At 42.3% G+C, this 15,372-nt stretch overlaps 1 protein-coding gene across 1 annotated transcript in view; it reads left to right on the forward strand.

Moving 5' to 3' along the window:
• The window catches only part of LOC124612817 (calpain-C), a 461,947-nt gene that overhangs the window by 143,600 nt on the left and 302,975 nt on the right, over positions 1-15,372 (forward strand). Inside the window, exon 3 of the mRNA XM_047141237.1 lies at positions 10,403-10,472. Within this exon, the coding sequence (XP_046997193.1) occupies positions 10,403-10,472 (70 nt within the window). The remainder of the gene's footprint in view (positions 1-10,402; positions 10,473-15,372) is intronic.

The following is a 15,372-nucleotide window of genomic DNA, read 5'->3' on the forward strand; positions in this document are numbered from 1 at the left end:
TTTTGATGTGTGTATGTTTTTATGTACCACCTGTTCTCGTAGACCACTGGAGCGATATGAACCAAACTTTGTACACATACCACTTACTGTTTGAAAAGAATCGCTTTGTTGGTAAGAACCATCTACCTATGAAAGGGGTAGGGGTGGGGCTGAAAAGGGAGCCTAGCCCACAACGTGAGAATACCCAGATTTTATTCATCCAATTTATGAGAATGAGAGACTTGCAACAAACTTTACATTTAATTTCAAACCAGCCCCTGAACAGATTTCAACCAAACTTTGTTCACATATTACTTACTCTGGAAAGAACCAAAAAACTCCTATTGGGGTGGAGATGGTAATGTGGATAGAGAGAGGCTTAGGATGAGATGGATAGAGAGAGAAGGGTGGAGGAGATGGGCAAAGAGAGGGACGTAAGGAGATGGACAGAGGCGGAGGAGTAGGAGACGGAGTTAGAAGGGATTAAGTCGAAATAGAGAGGGGAGATGGAGATGAATTTAGAGGAAGACCAGATGGACCGAGAGGGAAGGACCACATGGACACCGAGCGAGGTGGCGCAGTGGCTAGCACTCTGGACTCGCATTCGGGAGGACTACGGTTCAATTCCGCGTCCGGCCATCCTGATTTAGGATTTCCGTGATTTCCCTAAATCGCTCCAGGCAAATGCCAGGATGGTTACTTTGAAAGGGCACGGCCGAATTCCTTCCCCGTTCTTCCCTAATCCGATGAGACTGATGACCTCGCTGTTTGGTCTCTTGCCCCCAAACAACCCAACCCACCAGATGAACAGAGGGGAAAGACTAGATGGAATGAGAGAGGGGAGAAGCAGATGGACGGAGTGAGGGGGAAGAGTGTGATGGACTAACAGAATTGTAATAAAGAGATGCTCGGCATCGCCAAGATCTCAACTACTTTATTGTACGTATTGATTAATCCCTATGACGAACAAAGACAGAACGCTTCCAAACAGAATGTATTTCTTTGTTTCAAACGTTGCCAGAAAGCAAGTAACAGATTTTAGCTAAATCATCTTTCCTTACACGACCAAGAATTTTAACAAAAACCACTTCATATCATCTTCGGTGGAAAATGTGCGGCTTCTTTCGGAATATAATGTCTCAGCAATACCAGGTGAAGAGTCACAGGTGATTTATTAAAATTTATCAGCCAAGTTACTTTTGTGCTAAGTGAGAACGTGGCAGGCTACCCTTCGTTCAGGCACAGTGCTCACAATCGAGGAGCATGCGACACCAGACTGCAACCTGTAGAAGCAAAAAACCGCCACAGCTACACCGCACATTCGCCCACGCAAGGCTTCCTGAAGGAATCCAGGTGGCAGTGTCGGTTTCTATCATCGGGTTTCGAGCGCACAAAGGAGCCTCCAGTTCTCTGGACCTCACACTTACCTTTCGCTAAGGTAAAGTGTCAGCCATATGCTGCCCACGGTGGATTCTGTTCTGTTTCGCGTAGATTCGCACTATCGAGGACGATTTCACTACAGTACCTCTGCTGGATTCCGTACCGAAACCATATGGTGTTAACTGTAAATCACTGCCTAATGGTTTTAGGCCACAATGAAAGCCATAAAAAAGAAACGCCATATATTTCGTGAATCACGAAAAATATGGGGCAGATGCACCTGGTAAGCATCGAAAAGGGATAACTCATCTTTTCTTACACGACCAAGAATTTTGACAAAAGCCCGCAACATACGAAGGGCATATTGTAACGAAATTCTCTTTTTGATAAAAATCCCGCAGCAGATGAGACTAAAGAACTCTTGTCTATGAATGAGCAGCATGTGATGAAGTTTCGCTTTAGTATCGAAGCGTGTTTCTTATGAAAACAAAAATGTGCAACGATGATGATCGAAGAGATCGAGTTGTGAAGAAAGTGAATGAAATAATTCGCCAGGCCAGAAGTTTAAAATATTTCAACTTTCGCAACAATTTTTAAAAATTCTGTGCTTGGTAGACAGTCAACGAAGAAAAATAAGGCTACAATAAACTTCTCATTACTTACCAGAATTTTGTTCTGAGAATCACAAAACACAATAGATGGTTCCACCCTTAGCTTTAACATTCCACATACTGAAGTCTTTCTCAAAAGAATTATGACCAGCAATGTGAGTTCAATGTCCTACTTCAATACCTAGGCGAAAACTAGGAGCTTCAGTTCGGCAGAGTTTCACTTTCTTTATCACGTAGCCTACTGTGATACTGATAAATGGGGAGGGGTGAAGTGCTTTCTACACGGACCAGTGAAGTGCCCATACGAGGACTGCGACAGTAGGTAATGGAATATTCTGCCGGTTTTTGACTGAATCCAGAAACAAGCGACTGTCGTGCAATATTTAATACATTCTAGTAAAGTATGAGGTGAAAGATAATTAGATTAGGAAACGAGACGCTTAAAGTAGCAGATGAGTTCTGTTATTTGGGCAGCAAAATAACTTATGATGGCCGAAGTAGGGAGGATATAAAAAGTAGACTCTCAATGGCAAGAACAGCGTTTTTGAAGAAGAGAAATTTGTTGACATGGAATATAGATTTAAGTTCAAATGGTACAAATGGCTCTGAGCACTATGGGACTTAATATCTGAGGTCATCAGTCCCCTAGAACTTAGAACTACTTAAACCTAACTAACGTAAGGACATCACAAACATCCATGCCCGAGGCAGGATTCGAACCTGCGACCGTAGCGGTCGCGCGGATCCAGACTGAAGCGCCTAGAACCGCTCGGCCACTTCGGCCGGCTAAAGAGTTAAGTGTGCCGAAGTCTTTTCTGAATCTATCCATATATGGAAGTGGAAACGTGGACGATAAAGAATTAAAAAAACAACAAGGAAATAGAAGCTTCTCCAATATAGTGCTACGGAAGAGTGTTGATGATTAGGTGGGTAGATCACATAACAAATGAGGAGGTGCTGATTATAAGTGAGGAGAACAGAAATTTACTGCACAATCTGACTATAAGAAGGGGTCGATTCATAGGACATATTATGAGACATCAAGGGATCAACGATTTACTACTGAAGGAAGTGTGAGCGGTAAAAATTGTAGGGGGAGACCAACAGATGAGTACAGTAAGTAGACCCAGAAGGATGCAGGTTGTAGTAGCTATTCGGAAATGAAAATGCTCATACAGGTTAGAGTAGCATGGAAAGCTGAATCAGACCAGTTTTCGGAGAGAAGACAACAACAACTACTACAACAATATTAAATTATGAGAGTATTAGACTTATAACCACCTGTAATCGTTAACGTGTTATGAGGCAGCCAACAGACCAATATCTACAATATTTATATAGATCCGTCCTTTATCTACACTATTAATACACACACAGCTGAAAACTACGAGGGGCGTTTGAAAGGTCCGTGCAAAACTAAAAACTACTTACGTGTCTGGGGTAAACCTTTTCTATTTTTCGACATAGTTTCCTTTTAGACTTATACACTTCGCCCAACGCTGTTCTAATTTGTTGACCCCTTCCAAATAATAGGAATTCTCCCAGTCTGCAAAACAGCTATTAGTTGCTGCAATCACCTCCTCGTTTAAATAAAATCTTTGTCCCACCAGCCATTTCTTGAAATTGGGGAACAAATAGTAGTCCGAGGGAGCCAAGTCTGGAGAATAGGGGGGATGTGAAACGAGTTGGAATCCTATTTCCATTAATTTTGCGACCACAACTGCTGAGGTGTGTACTGGTGCATTGTCGTGATGAAACAGGACTTTTTTGCGGTCCAATCGCCGGTGTTTTTTTTGCAGCTCGGTTTTTAAACGGTCCAATAACGATGAATAATATTCACCTGTAATAGTTTTACCCTTTTCCAGATAGTCGATGAGGATTATCCCAAAAGACAGTCGCCATAACCTTTCCGGCCGAGCCTTTTTTGGTGTAGATTCTCCCTCGGTAACCCATTGTATATATTGTTCTTTGGTCTCAGGAGTATAGTAATGTATCCATATTTCATCCACAGTGACGAAACGACGCTTAAAGTCCTACGGATTCTTCCTGAACAGCTGAAAACCATCCTTGCAACACTTCACACGATTCCGTTTTTGGTCAAGCGTGAGCAATCGCGGAACCCGTCTTGCTAATGGCATTCTCATGTCCAAATCTTTATGCAAAATATTATGTACCCGTTCATTCGAGACGCCCACAGCACTAGCAATCTCACGAACCTTAACTCTTCTGTCATCCATCACCATATCTTACATTTTATCAACGATTTCTGGAGCCGTAACCTCCACAGGGCGTCCAGAACGTTCAGCATCACTTGTACCAATATGGCCACTACGAAAATTTTGAAACCACTTATAAATTGTTCTAATCGAATATGCAGAGTCACCGTAATGTTTATGTTTTTCCTTTCATAAAGTAATGTTTAATCACCATACGAACTTCTTTATCGTCCATTTTTTGATAATCACTAGACTTCCTTGATTCAGACGAATGGCATACACAAAGAAATAGATCAATATGGCTGAAACTTGGTGTGCGTTCTTTCAAAGATGCTACTAACTACATATGACCTCGATACGCGTCGGTGGTGCCATCTCTCGGACTTTGCACGGACTTTTCAAACGCCCCTCGTATATAGATACATTTTGGGCATAAGAAATGAACAATTTCACAATGCGTGAACGTTCGTATTTAGTAGATAACTTTAAGACAAAAGCTGTACCACTCCTGACACCTGTCGTCCACACTCCTGTAGAGGGGTATCAACCATCTACAACATTTTTGGTTCCTTCCTCGTCTTCGCCTCCCTTTCTGGACTTGCCTCTCGGCTGCCACTTTGCTCAGAACTGGTCCAGCGATTGCTGATCACCGATCCCACTGACTCTGGACCATCGAACGTGACCCGTACATCGATCCCTATTTTCTGTTTCTCAAAACCACAGCAAGATGATAAAAAATAATGCTTTCTGTCCCTGTTAACTCCTATTAGGTTTACGATTTGCCTCTTCTTAAATCCCAATCGAAATTTAGATCTTCATTGGTTCCCTTACATGTCTTAAGACAAATGCCGGAATAGTCTCTTTGAAGAAGATACGGCTAACTTCCTTTTCTTCCAAACTTATTTCAAGTTCATGATGTATCTCTAATAGACACGCGTCGACGGGACGTTCAATCATAATCTTTTTAGAAAGCTTGCAACTATGACATTAATGTTTTAAATACTAAAACACTGCACCACTCAACTTTTTCCATGCATTGCCAGGTGCTTTTCAGGAACTTATTCCCATTTTTCAGTGCAACTATTTACATTGGTATTTTATCAACTAAAATATCACATTAACAGCATTCATAGCTGAATGGCTGCTGGCACAGTAGATCAGCGTGTTCGGTCAGGGGACTAAACAGCTTTTGTTCAAATGGTTCAAATGGCTCTGAGCACTATGGGGCTTAACATCTGAAGTCATCAGTCCCCTAGAATTTAGAACTACTTAAACCCAACTAACCTAAGGACATCACACACATCCATGCCCGAGGCAGGATTCGAACCTGCGACCGTAGCGGTCGCGCGGTTCCAGACTGAAGCGCCTAGAACCGCTCGGCCACTCCGGCCGGCCCCAGCTTTTATAATTGAAAAAAAAAAGCTGAATGAAGTTCTCGTGGATGGAATTTGAAAGACATCATGCGACGTCTGCACAGAACCACTGACAATAAACAGTGAAGAAACAGATCGAAAGAAAGAAGAAAGAGAAGAAAGCGTGGAAGTTCCCGGTTTCGATTCTCGATACCTCCTTGGATTGTTTCTGAGGTAATGAGGTGTGGAACGGGATCCACTCAGCCTCGTGAGGTCAGATGAGGAGCTGCTTGAATGAAGAAGCAGCGAAATCACCAGCATTCACCTGCTGGGAATGGCGATAAGGGAACAGCCACATGCCGATCACGTGTCTCGCCATCGTAGATAGCTCCTCGTATTGCCTTGTAGGCGGCAGCCGCCTGGTTAGAGTAACCCTGAGATGTAATTCGTAGGGGTGTTTTCGTTACGCTTAAATATCAATGTAAACAGCTGTACGGAAACAGGAATAAATCCCTGAAAATCATCGTGTTATTCACGAGAAGCCCTAAGTGGTGCAGTGTTTTATTATTTTATATTTTCGAAATCCTCCAGGGATTCCTGATGTACCACATCTACCAGTCTGGTTTTCATAATTTATCATTAATTCAGAAATGCATTTCCTATTTATCAGCAGTCCTTCGCTCAAATCTACAACCTGCAATTCTTACTCATGGATTTCCACTATTTTTCAAAATCGGTACAAACAAGAGGTAACGGGTAACTTCACAAGGCTCCACAATCAATTCCAGTCTCTATTCTCGTTCGACTGACGAATGGCTTCATCGCTTATTTCGCCAGTTTAGCTCTTCACTTAATGAATATTCTTACATGAACTGAATTACCATTACAACGGGGACAGTTGAATGTTGTAATGTATGTTGCTGGGCCAAATCAAGATTTATATTTTGTAATAATTTTCATTCATTCTGGTAGATTTTAACATTCATCCACATTCATGGCATTGTAGGTGGAGGACCATATCATTTAGATGAAGGTTCAGCGAACAAATCTGTCTTGTTATGCTGTCGTTGAAAAAGCCGTATGGTGATTTAAGCTGCTACGACACTACTTACCATACCTCCTCATTCTTTAACTTGCTAATCACTCAGTTTCGTCTTTACCGGACATACTCGAATGTGGGGATTGCTTCCGAAACAGGCAAAGTCACTTCCACCTCGGTACATGCATTGAAGTTGGCGCTCCGTCTCTAACGATTTCGGCCTCAACGTCGTGGTAGAGTCGGAACGCTAATCACTTTTCTGATTCTAAACCTACATACATTACGGCATGTGGTGACGGACGACTAGTGTCATTCTCCGCCCTCCCCCCCCCCCCCCCCCCCCCCCCCCCCCCCCCCCCCCGCTTCTCCGCAGCCCGCCAGGTGTCCGAGAAAGACGATTATTCGTAGTAAGTCTCCACTTGAGTTCAAATCTCTCTAATTTTACATACCCGGTAATTTCGGGAGATGCTCGAGTAAGCAGAATATCGACATACTCTCTAAATTTTAACAGTGAAACACACCGTAAAGCATAACACTTCTCTTGTGCCGGCCGAAGTGGCCGCGCGGTTCTGACGCTGCAGTCTGGAACCGTGAGACCGCTACGGTCGCAGGTTCGAATCCTGCCTCGGGCATGGATGTGTGTGATGTCCTTAGGTTAGTTAGGTTTAACTAGTTCTAAGTTCTAGGGGACTAATGACCTCAGCAGTTGAGTCCCATAGTGCTCAGAGCCATTTGAACTTCTCTTGTACCTTCTGCTAATGGAATTGGATGATCTTCTCTGTGACGCTATCGCGATTTTAAACGAACTCGTGAAAAGACTCGCTGCTCTGTCTACTCTAACAATATTATTTGGCAAAGATTCTAGGCTGACGAGCAATGTTCAAGCATCTTTTGAATGAGGGTTTTGTACGCTATCTCCTTCGTGGTGAGCTATGTCCAATGAAGATATCCTGCCTTTTCCAAAAACAGTTTTGCGTTGTCGTTACGCTTTAAATCGCCCCGTACGCATACTCTAGATACTTAATGGATGTAAACGCTTCCAGTGATTGTTCGGCAATCTTCTGATCATACAATAACGAGTATTTTCGCTTATTTATGCGCATTACGTAACGCTTATTTATGCGCATAACGTAACATTTGTTTATTTTAGTGTCAACTGCCAGACCGTACACCAAATATCGATACTTTGCAAGTCTTCCTACATTTTGCAACTACACTGCTCAACAAAAGTTCGGAATGCTACCTTAAAATGTAGTCTACGATACTACAGGTCTCACTGACAAGGCACTTCAAGCAGCATCCAGTTAGAACCCACATATTGGACGGTTTTACTACTGGCGTGAATTGTGCCCGTTTCCCAGTCATGTAAACATACCGCTGCCGTAGCGGCACACAGCGAGCAGTCCTGTGTCAACAAGAGCGTCATTCAGTTTGTGTTCAGCACCGCAGTAACATTCCACATAGAAGCGTGCACACTTTGACAGAGTCAGGACAGTGACTTAACTTTAAGAAGGTCAAACACAACAAGACGTTTCCGATCGATTACATGTCACTCAAAGGTGCGTGTCTAAGGTGAGGAGAAAGACGACAAATGTGGACTATAGACGTCGTGTGACAACACCAACGCAGGATCGTTTCCTCTAATTGTCTGCTCACAGGCGCCCAACATCAGCTGCCAAAAATAATGGAAATGGTATCTTTCGGGCAGTAGGGATTCGTATGTGAGACCAAATAATGCATAGAAGACAGCATCAGACTGGCCTTCGTTCCAGAAGACCAATGAGAAGTTTTGCACTGAACCAACGGAACCGACGTAATCGAAGGACCTGGGCTCTTGCACATCAGCATTGGATCATTGCAGTGTGGAGTAATGTCTTGTTTTCTGATGAGACCAGGATTGGTTTGCGACCGTACACTGACGTGTTAGGGTTTTGAAAAGCGCTAAAACGACACCAGGAGCACCGATACGTTCAGGATGTCCTCAGTTTGCAGATGGAAGTGTAATGTTCTGGGCGGCAATAATGATGGGACGATGGAATCTTGTAATTCCCATTTTACTGCTCCCCGATATCTCCAAGAGATCCTACAAACGATTGTGAGGACCTACAGACGTGAATCCTGTGACCACTTCATCCTAGTCCATGACAATGTAAGACTGCACTGTACTCTTGGCAATGACTCGGTATCTTCAAAGATGCAACATCAACCGAATGCCCTGGCCAGCATAGTCCCCAGATACGAGTGCAACTGAGCATGCAAGGGACCTGTTGAAGGTGGCCATTGAGCAGCGTCCCAATGCACTTGAAAATCTTCAGGACCTCACTGAAGCAGCCATTGAGGAGTGGGACCCCATAAACCAAGATAAACTTAATAGTCTCATCCAGAGCATGCCTCGCAGAGTGGAAGAACTCATTCGTACGCTGGGAGTACATACTTACTAGTAAAGACTAATAATCGTCATACCGAAACAAAGATTTTCACTGTTTTTTTTTTTCAAGATGTGCACTTAAGGAGAGAGCCTGCTTTGTTTTCTAGTGATTTTTGGTGACTAACGAAAATTTTGTTAATAAGGTATTGTAAAAACCTCAATGGGTGTACTATAAGAAGTCATTGTAGTGAACTCTATGATATTCCAAACTTCGGTTGAGATGCGTATTTTCAAGCGCTGCCACATCTCTACAGACAACAGCATCTCCCACGAACAACCTCATGGGGCTGGATCATTTATATGTATCTCCGACGACCATGCTGTGTAGACAGAATGGATTTTTCTCTCTGCGGCAATGTGTTTGCAGATTTAAAACTTCATGGTAGATTAAAAGCATGTGAACCGGTACTCGTTTCTGGAGCCTTTACCTTTGTGGGCAAGCACTCTACCCACCAAGCTCTCCAAGTATAAAGTACGACCCGCTCTGACAGCCTTATTTCCGCCAATATCGCATCTGCTACCTTCCAAACGTTGCAGTTCACCTGCATACATTGTGGGACCGGCAGTCCTGGAAGAAAGCATATTGTGGGGACATGGCTTTGGTACAGGCTAGGGGACGGTTTCCAGAACGAATTTTCACTCTTTTCACTCTGCAGCTAAGTTTTAGAGGTAGAGATGAGCTGCTAGCGGAAGTAAAGCTATTAGGGCAAATCGTAAGTCGGTCGGTAGATAGCTTGCCCACGGACGGCGCAAAGATCCCAGGTTTGACTTTCGGTTTGGCACTCCGTTTTAACCTGTCGGGATCTTTCATACTGTGTAGATTTCTTTAAAAAAAATCTACTGTTAACGTTGCTTACAGCCATAGTGTAAAATAACGTAATGGTGGCTATTCCAATGTATCTCTACAATTTGTTTTCTGATATCGCAGAAGTGATTATTATTACGCCTCTGGTGGCTCCTCTTTTTATCTATAACGTGCACAGTGAGAAGATGACGGCGAAGAAGATGTGAATTATGTGAACAACTAGCCGCAGTCCCAATATATGGATTTTAACCGACATGCGGTTCATCTCCCGACTGATGGACACAGCTGTGACGCACTGTCTATGTGGGAACAAGCGATTTAGCATTCCGTTCGGACAGACTTGGTTCAGGTTTTCCAAAGGTCTGTCGAATAACTCTCGAGAAACGACCGGACGCCTTATCCTTCAACTCTGTACTGGCGACATCGCTCCTATTATCTGCAAAAGAGAGCCAGTGCCCACTTGTACTTACTTCGCTCTCGATATCTCTTGAAAGATCTCTGTCACGCAAAAAAGACGAAGTGAACTCTTAATAGCAGTTGCAAGCGGCTCAGCGTAGTGACTAACTGACGGTGCCTGTTGTTGGTGTTACAGGAGCTGTCTCCCAGGCCCGTTTTCGTGCACGACGCACCTGCGCAGTTCGATATCGTTCCCGGCAAAATGGGTAAGTTCACCAGCTGACTTGTGCTTATTTCTTTACCTCTTTCTCGATGTAATTTAATGGTGATGGACCACCTCCACCGCCTCCGTAGCTAAGATTGGGTGTTTCGACTCACATCCTTTGTCAGCTGAAAAAAAAGAACTGGTTGTCAATAGACTATCTGCCTTCCTTTCTTAGACCTACTAGAAGTAGTCGTAACGTTTTAATTATCATCTCAAAAAAATAAAGTTAGGTAATTAATTTTTGTTTTTTCTCAAGTAAACGTTTGTAGTACTGCTACACGCTGGAAAATACGCACGGTACTGTGACATATCATTAGAGCTCCAAAACAAATTTGCACATCCAATTGGAAGAGCGCTGCACCATTTTCGTTTGTTCTCGTTTAATGGCATGCGAAGATACTGTGGGTGTTGGAATGTTAATGTACTTTAGGACTGCAGACTGTAATCGCAAACAGACGAAAATTAATTACGCAATTTTATTTTATTGAGATGATAATTAAGTCTTCAGGACTACTTCTTGTATGTCGTACATGTCTTGAAATGTGTATATCTGACATTGTACCTAAACTGTAAAGCAGTTTTTGTATTGTTTCAAAGTGACTGATCGCGGTACCTCGTGTACGAGATTTACTATTTCAGCGTAGCGGTTATATTGTATTTTACAGGACATTATAAGATATCACGCGTGGTTGCGCGTGAATGGGTGATGGATTGCAAGAGGAAGTAGACAGCATTGTTGCACTTGTACATGTATTTTGTTTCATCAGTAGCTATATTTCAGACATTCTGACGACTGCCGTCCTGGAAGTTTTTCATAAGAGCGCTAGTGACAAAAATCGTGCGCACATGTTGCTTCCAAGAATCATTATTTCAATAATTTCATCGAGATTTTCATGTGTGTCTTGGTGCTTTTATCACATCACGAAGAGTTCTAAGCAACAAGCACAGTAATTACTATAATAATGCTCAAGCCCATACAGCTACTATACTTGTCTGAAAATAAAGGTCTTTTGAACCTGAACTAAAAATATTGCTGACCGTATAGGAATGGTCTTAGAAAACGTGAATATCACTTAAATTACACACTCACTCTGGAAAGACAATAGTGTCTGAGGTTATCCAAGGATGCAGTGCCACTGTTAGAAATATCAGGAATACAATACCGTGTAGTTGGCGGCATGTGCACGCGAGAAGAGAACGATTAAGGTTTTTTTTCCGTTGGAGGTCATCAGCTTCTGACTAAATTGATGCGACTCGTGATTTCCTCTGTTGTGGCAACCTCTTCATCTCAGAGTAGAAAATCACATTTTGTCCATATGTGTTGAATATATTCCTATCTTCCATCTCATTCAGTTTTTGTCGTACACGTCTCCCTCTATTACTGTGGCAGTTGCTCCATTTATTCTCTTCGTGAACTAAAGAAATTATTAATATTTTAATCAGGTGCCAAACATTATACAGATCTCCCGCGCAGAACATGAAGCATCTCAGGCTTGGGCGAGCTTTTCACAGGTTGGGTACATTTGTTCATAGTTGTGTGGATATAATGTAAAAGAGAAGAGGAAATTCATACATTTACACAGGCATCGGCTTACTTTTTGAGAATTTTCCCAATTACATTGCATTTATATAGTACCACTTTCCTTTAAATTACTTCTTATGTAGAAATATTCTATTATACTGTCCCTTCATCTAGTCAGTGTTTTCCCTATATTCCTTTCCTTGCCGAGTCGGCAGAGATGATCCTCATTTCTTCCATGATTTTTTAGTAAACCCGTCGATTTTCTTCTTTTCCGAATTTCCTACAGTCCATGATTCTCTTCCACAAAATGCTGTGCTCCAATTTTACTGTCTCAGCGTCAGATTAAGGCACACATTTGTGCCATAAGCCTTCCCACGTCGAGGATGGTCTCCCTGGAAGTGTTAATGCCTGTGTCCTCCTTGCTTCTACCGCCATGTTTTACTTGTATTTTGCCTTTCTTTTGTTTACTCTCAATCCATATTTAGTCTTCAGTGGACTGTTCAGTCCATTCAACAGGTCCTCTAAGTCTTCCTTACTTCAACAGCGGACAACAATGTTACCAACATATCTTAGCATTGATGTCCATTCACTATGAATTTTAATCGTACTTCTGAACTTCTATTTTCTCCTTTGCCTCTTTTATACTGGTTGAATAGTAATGGAAAAAGACTACTTATCTGCCGTGCACCGTCTTTAACTCCAACCCTCATTTGTTGGCCTCCCATTGTTATTGTTTCTTGTTGGTTTTCGTACATATTGTTTAATATATGTATTTCCCTAAATCACCTACCTATTTTTCTGAAGAACTCAAAACGCCTTGTAGCATCATGACTAACCGTATATTCTTTACTTCAGTCGTTGATGACCCACGTTTCACCTCCACGTATGGAACGTTCCACCGTACATAGTTTTCATTCAAAATATGGGTTTGGACATCTGAACCACGCCAAAAACGGTTTCAAGAAGTTATATTTAAATATTCGCCAAGATCTCGTGCGGTGTGTGGAGTTATGCCCGATAATCACACATTCATTTGTCCAAAGATGTTTTTTTTAAAGACCGTGCACTGAATAGTGATGATTTTACTATCTACACTGGATCGTAAACCAAATTATTGATAACAGCGTGTTTTGAATTCTCAGTACGTTTCCAGTAGTTATTCGTAGGCATTAATAGGATGCGGATCCTCTGAGATAGTACAAGATTTTTACAGACTACTGTTTTCACCTCATATAGAGCTTATCGATGTTAATTGATCAGAATTTTCAGAAGTCTAACGAATACTGTTCTGCGAGTTCACGTACCATGCAGCCATGCAAAACCAGAAAAAAAGACCATATCTGGATCAACCTCACCAACACGCATAGAATGCAATAGCAGATTGCAGTACTGAAGTCAGACAACGGTATCTTAATTTATCCAGCCAACGAAAATCGAAAAAGGTCGAATAGGGGAAAAAATCGTGTAATCAAAAATTCTTGTACAGTGTACGAGGGGAGCGCCATGAACGCAATTCTAAAAATCCCGACCAATTGTGAGCGTGGAGATGGGTGGGCAGGGCTGACCATTATAGGATATTTTTCAAGTTTTCCTTCAATAACTCGAAAACCGCGGCGAAAACCTAGCGAAAATATTTCCCAGTACAAAATTAAACTACATTAAATCTCCTACAAAACAGCTCCAATTCATTTTTGCTCGGAATGACAGTTTCCGCGTTGCAGGGAATGAAAAAATCGCAGATCATTAAAAGACAGTGTTTTAATGGTATAAAATTAATTTCTTTTATTAACTGATGTGAGTTAAGAACAAGTATTAAACGGGCAGTAGAACAGTATTAACAAACAAATTTATTGCGTTATAGGGGTGTAGCAGGGTGGAGGAAGTCAGGTGGAGGGTAAAAGCGTAAGGGAAGGTAGGTCGCCGGATTGTGGATGCGCTTCCCTCCTTCACAGGTCCGCAAACGGAAGAGCGAGCAGGTGATTTCCCAGTCTGCCTGCCCCACTATGTCACAAGAAGCAACTACAGGGCGTTTCACAATGTTAAAGCGACCCTCTGCTGCACGCCTTACTAATTACTATCGACACAGTGCATAGACACGCATGGCGGTGTTTTTTCACAAAGTGCGTTGACACTGCATGGAGTACAGATATGAGATACTAATAAGAAACCCATATGGACAGAAATCACGCAAATATCTGCACACTGTTCTACTCTGCTAGAGGGGAAGCTGACGGATTCTTAGTCATTCTGTGCGGCAGCTGTAGCAGCGTCCTCCCGGGAAAGGTAACTTCTCCCACCACGATTACCGCTCACTTTTCATTTACAGACAGATTACACATACGCAGAATTTCCTGTCCAGTTCTATCATGTGAGTAGACAAAATAACGTCACGAGTTTTTTTTTTTATCACATGTGTGCTTGTTCGCAGTTGTTAGTGAGCTATTATGTTAAAACGGCTCAATAGCTGGAGCTGTCAACTGTCTACCACACTAAAGAACATCTCCCAAGTGTAACATGGTGTTAATATGTATTCGACAGTGTTAGTTTCATTGTCTTCACCGTCACAGCTGTCATACTTTTCACAGCATGAGAGATAACAAATTCACCTCCCCAGTCTCAGCTACCCCAACATATGAAGTGGTCCAGTGATTTAAAATGTATTTCTGTGCAGTAGAAGTAGGTCACCTGGGTGTTACAGAACTTCAGATACTTCAACATGAGGCAAGCAATAAATTACAGCAGATTACTATTCTAGACTTGAACACTATGAGTCCCATTCTATCAGACATATTCATACGCGCCTTGGGAGAGATACTGTGGATATGTGGTAAGTGGCCCCACTCAGTGTAGGCCACTCAAGAAGTGCCAGCAGCTTAGAATGGAAGAGATTTATGCAGACTACCAGTAACACAATTAATTGTGAGAGAAATGCAATAGCTTTCTCGTCATTCATTAATTCGTCACCATTTGACTATGACACGATTACATAGCTTTACAAATGTTTCAGTGATAGACAGTAGGAGGGTGCGATATTTATCCAATCCAGTCTCTTTCCCATCAACACTATAAAGATAACTAACAACATCACACTTACAAATTATACAGTTGTAAGCCATTGTTTGTAGGAACGTATTTTACATAAAAACTCAGTTAACAGCTGAGATAGTACTCATTTAATGAAATGAAAACAACTCCACCAGGAAAAGCTGCCGAGGTATAGTCTGTCTGCAAAATGAAAATGGAGGAGCGTTCATGGTGGGGAATGTCGCCTTTCCCAAAGCAACGCCACAGCCGCTGTAAAGGACGACTAAGCATCAATTTGCCCTCTAAGCAGTGTAGAATGGTGTGCAAAAATTTACGTAGATTGTGGTTCATATGC

This window comes from Schistocerca americana, chromosome 4 (genome assembly GCF_021461395.2).
Source record: "Schistocerca americana isolate TAMUIC-IGC-003095 chromosome 4, iqSchAmer2.1, whole genome shotgun sequence".
Classification (NCBI taxonomy): Eukaryota; Metazoa; Arthropoda; class Insecta; order Orthoptera; family Acrididae; genus Schistocerca; species Schistocerca americana.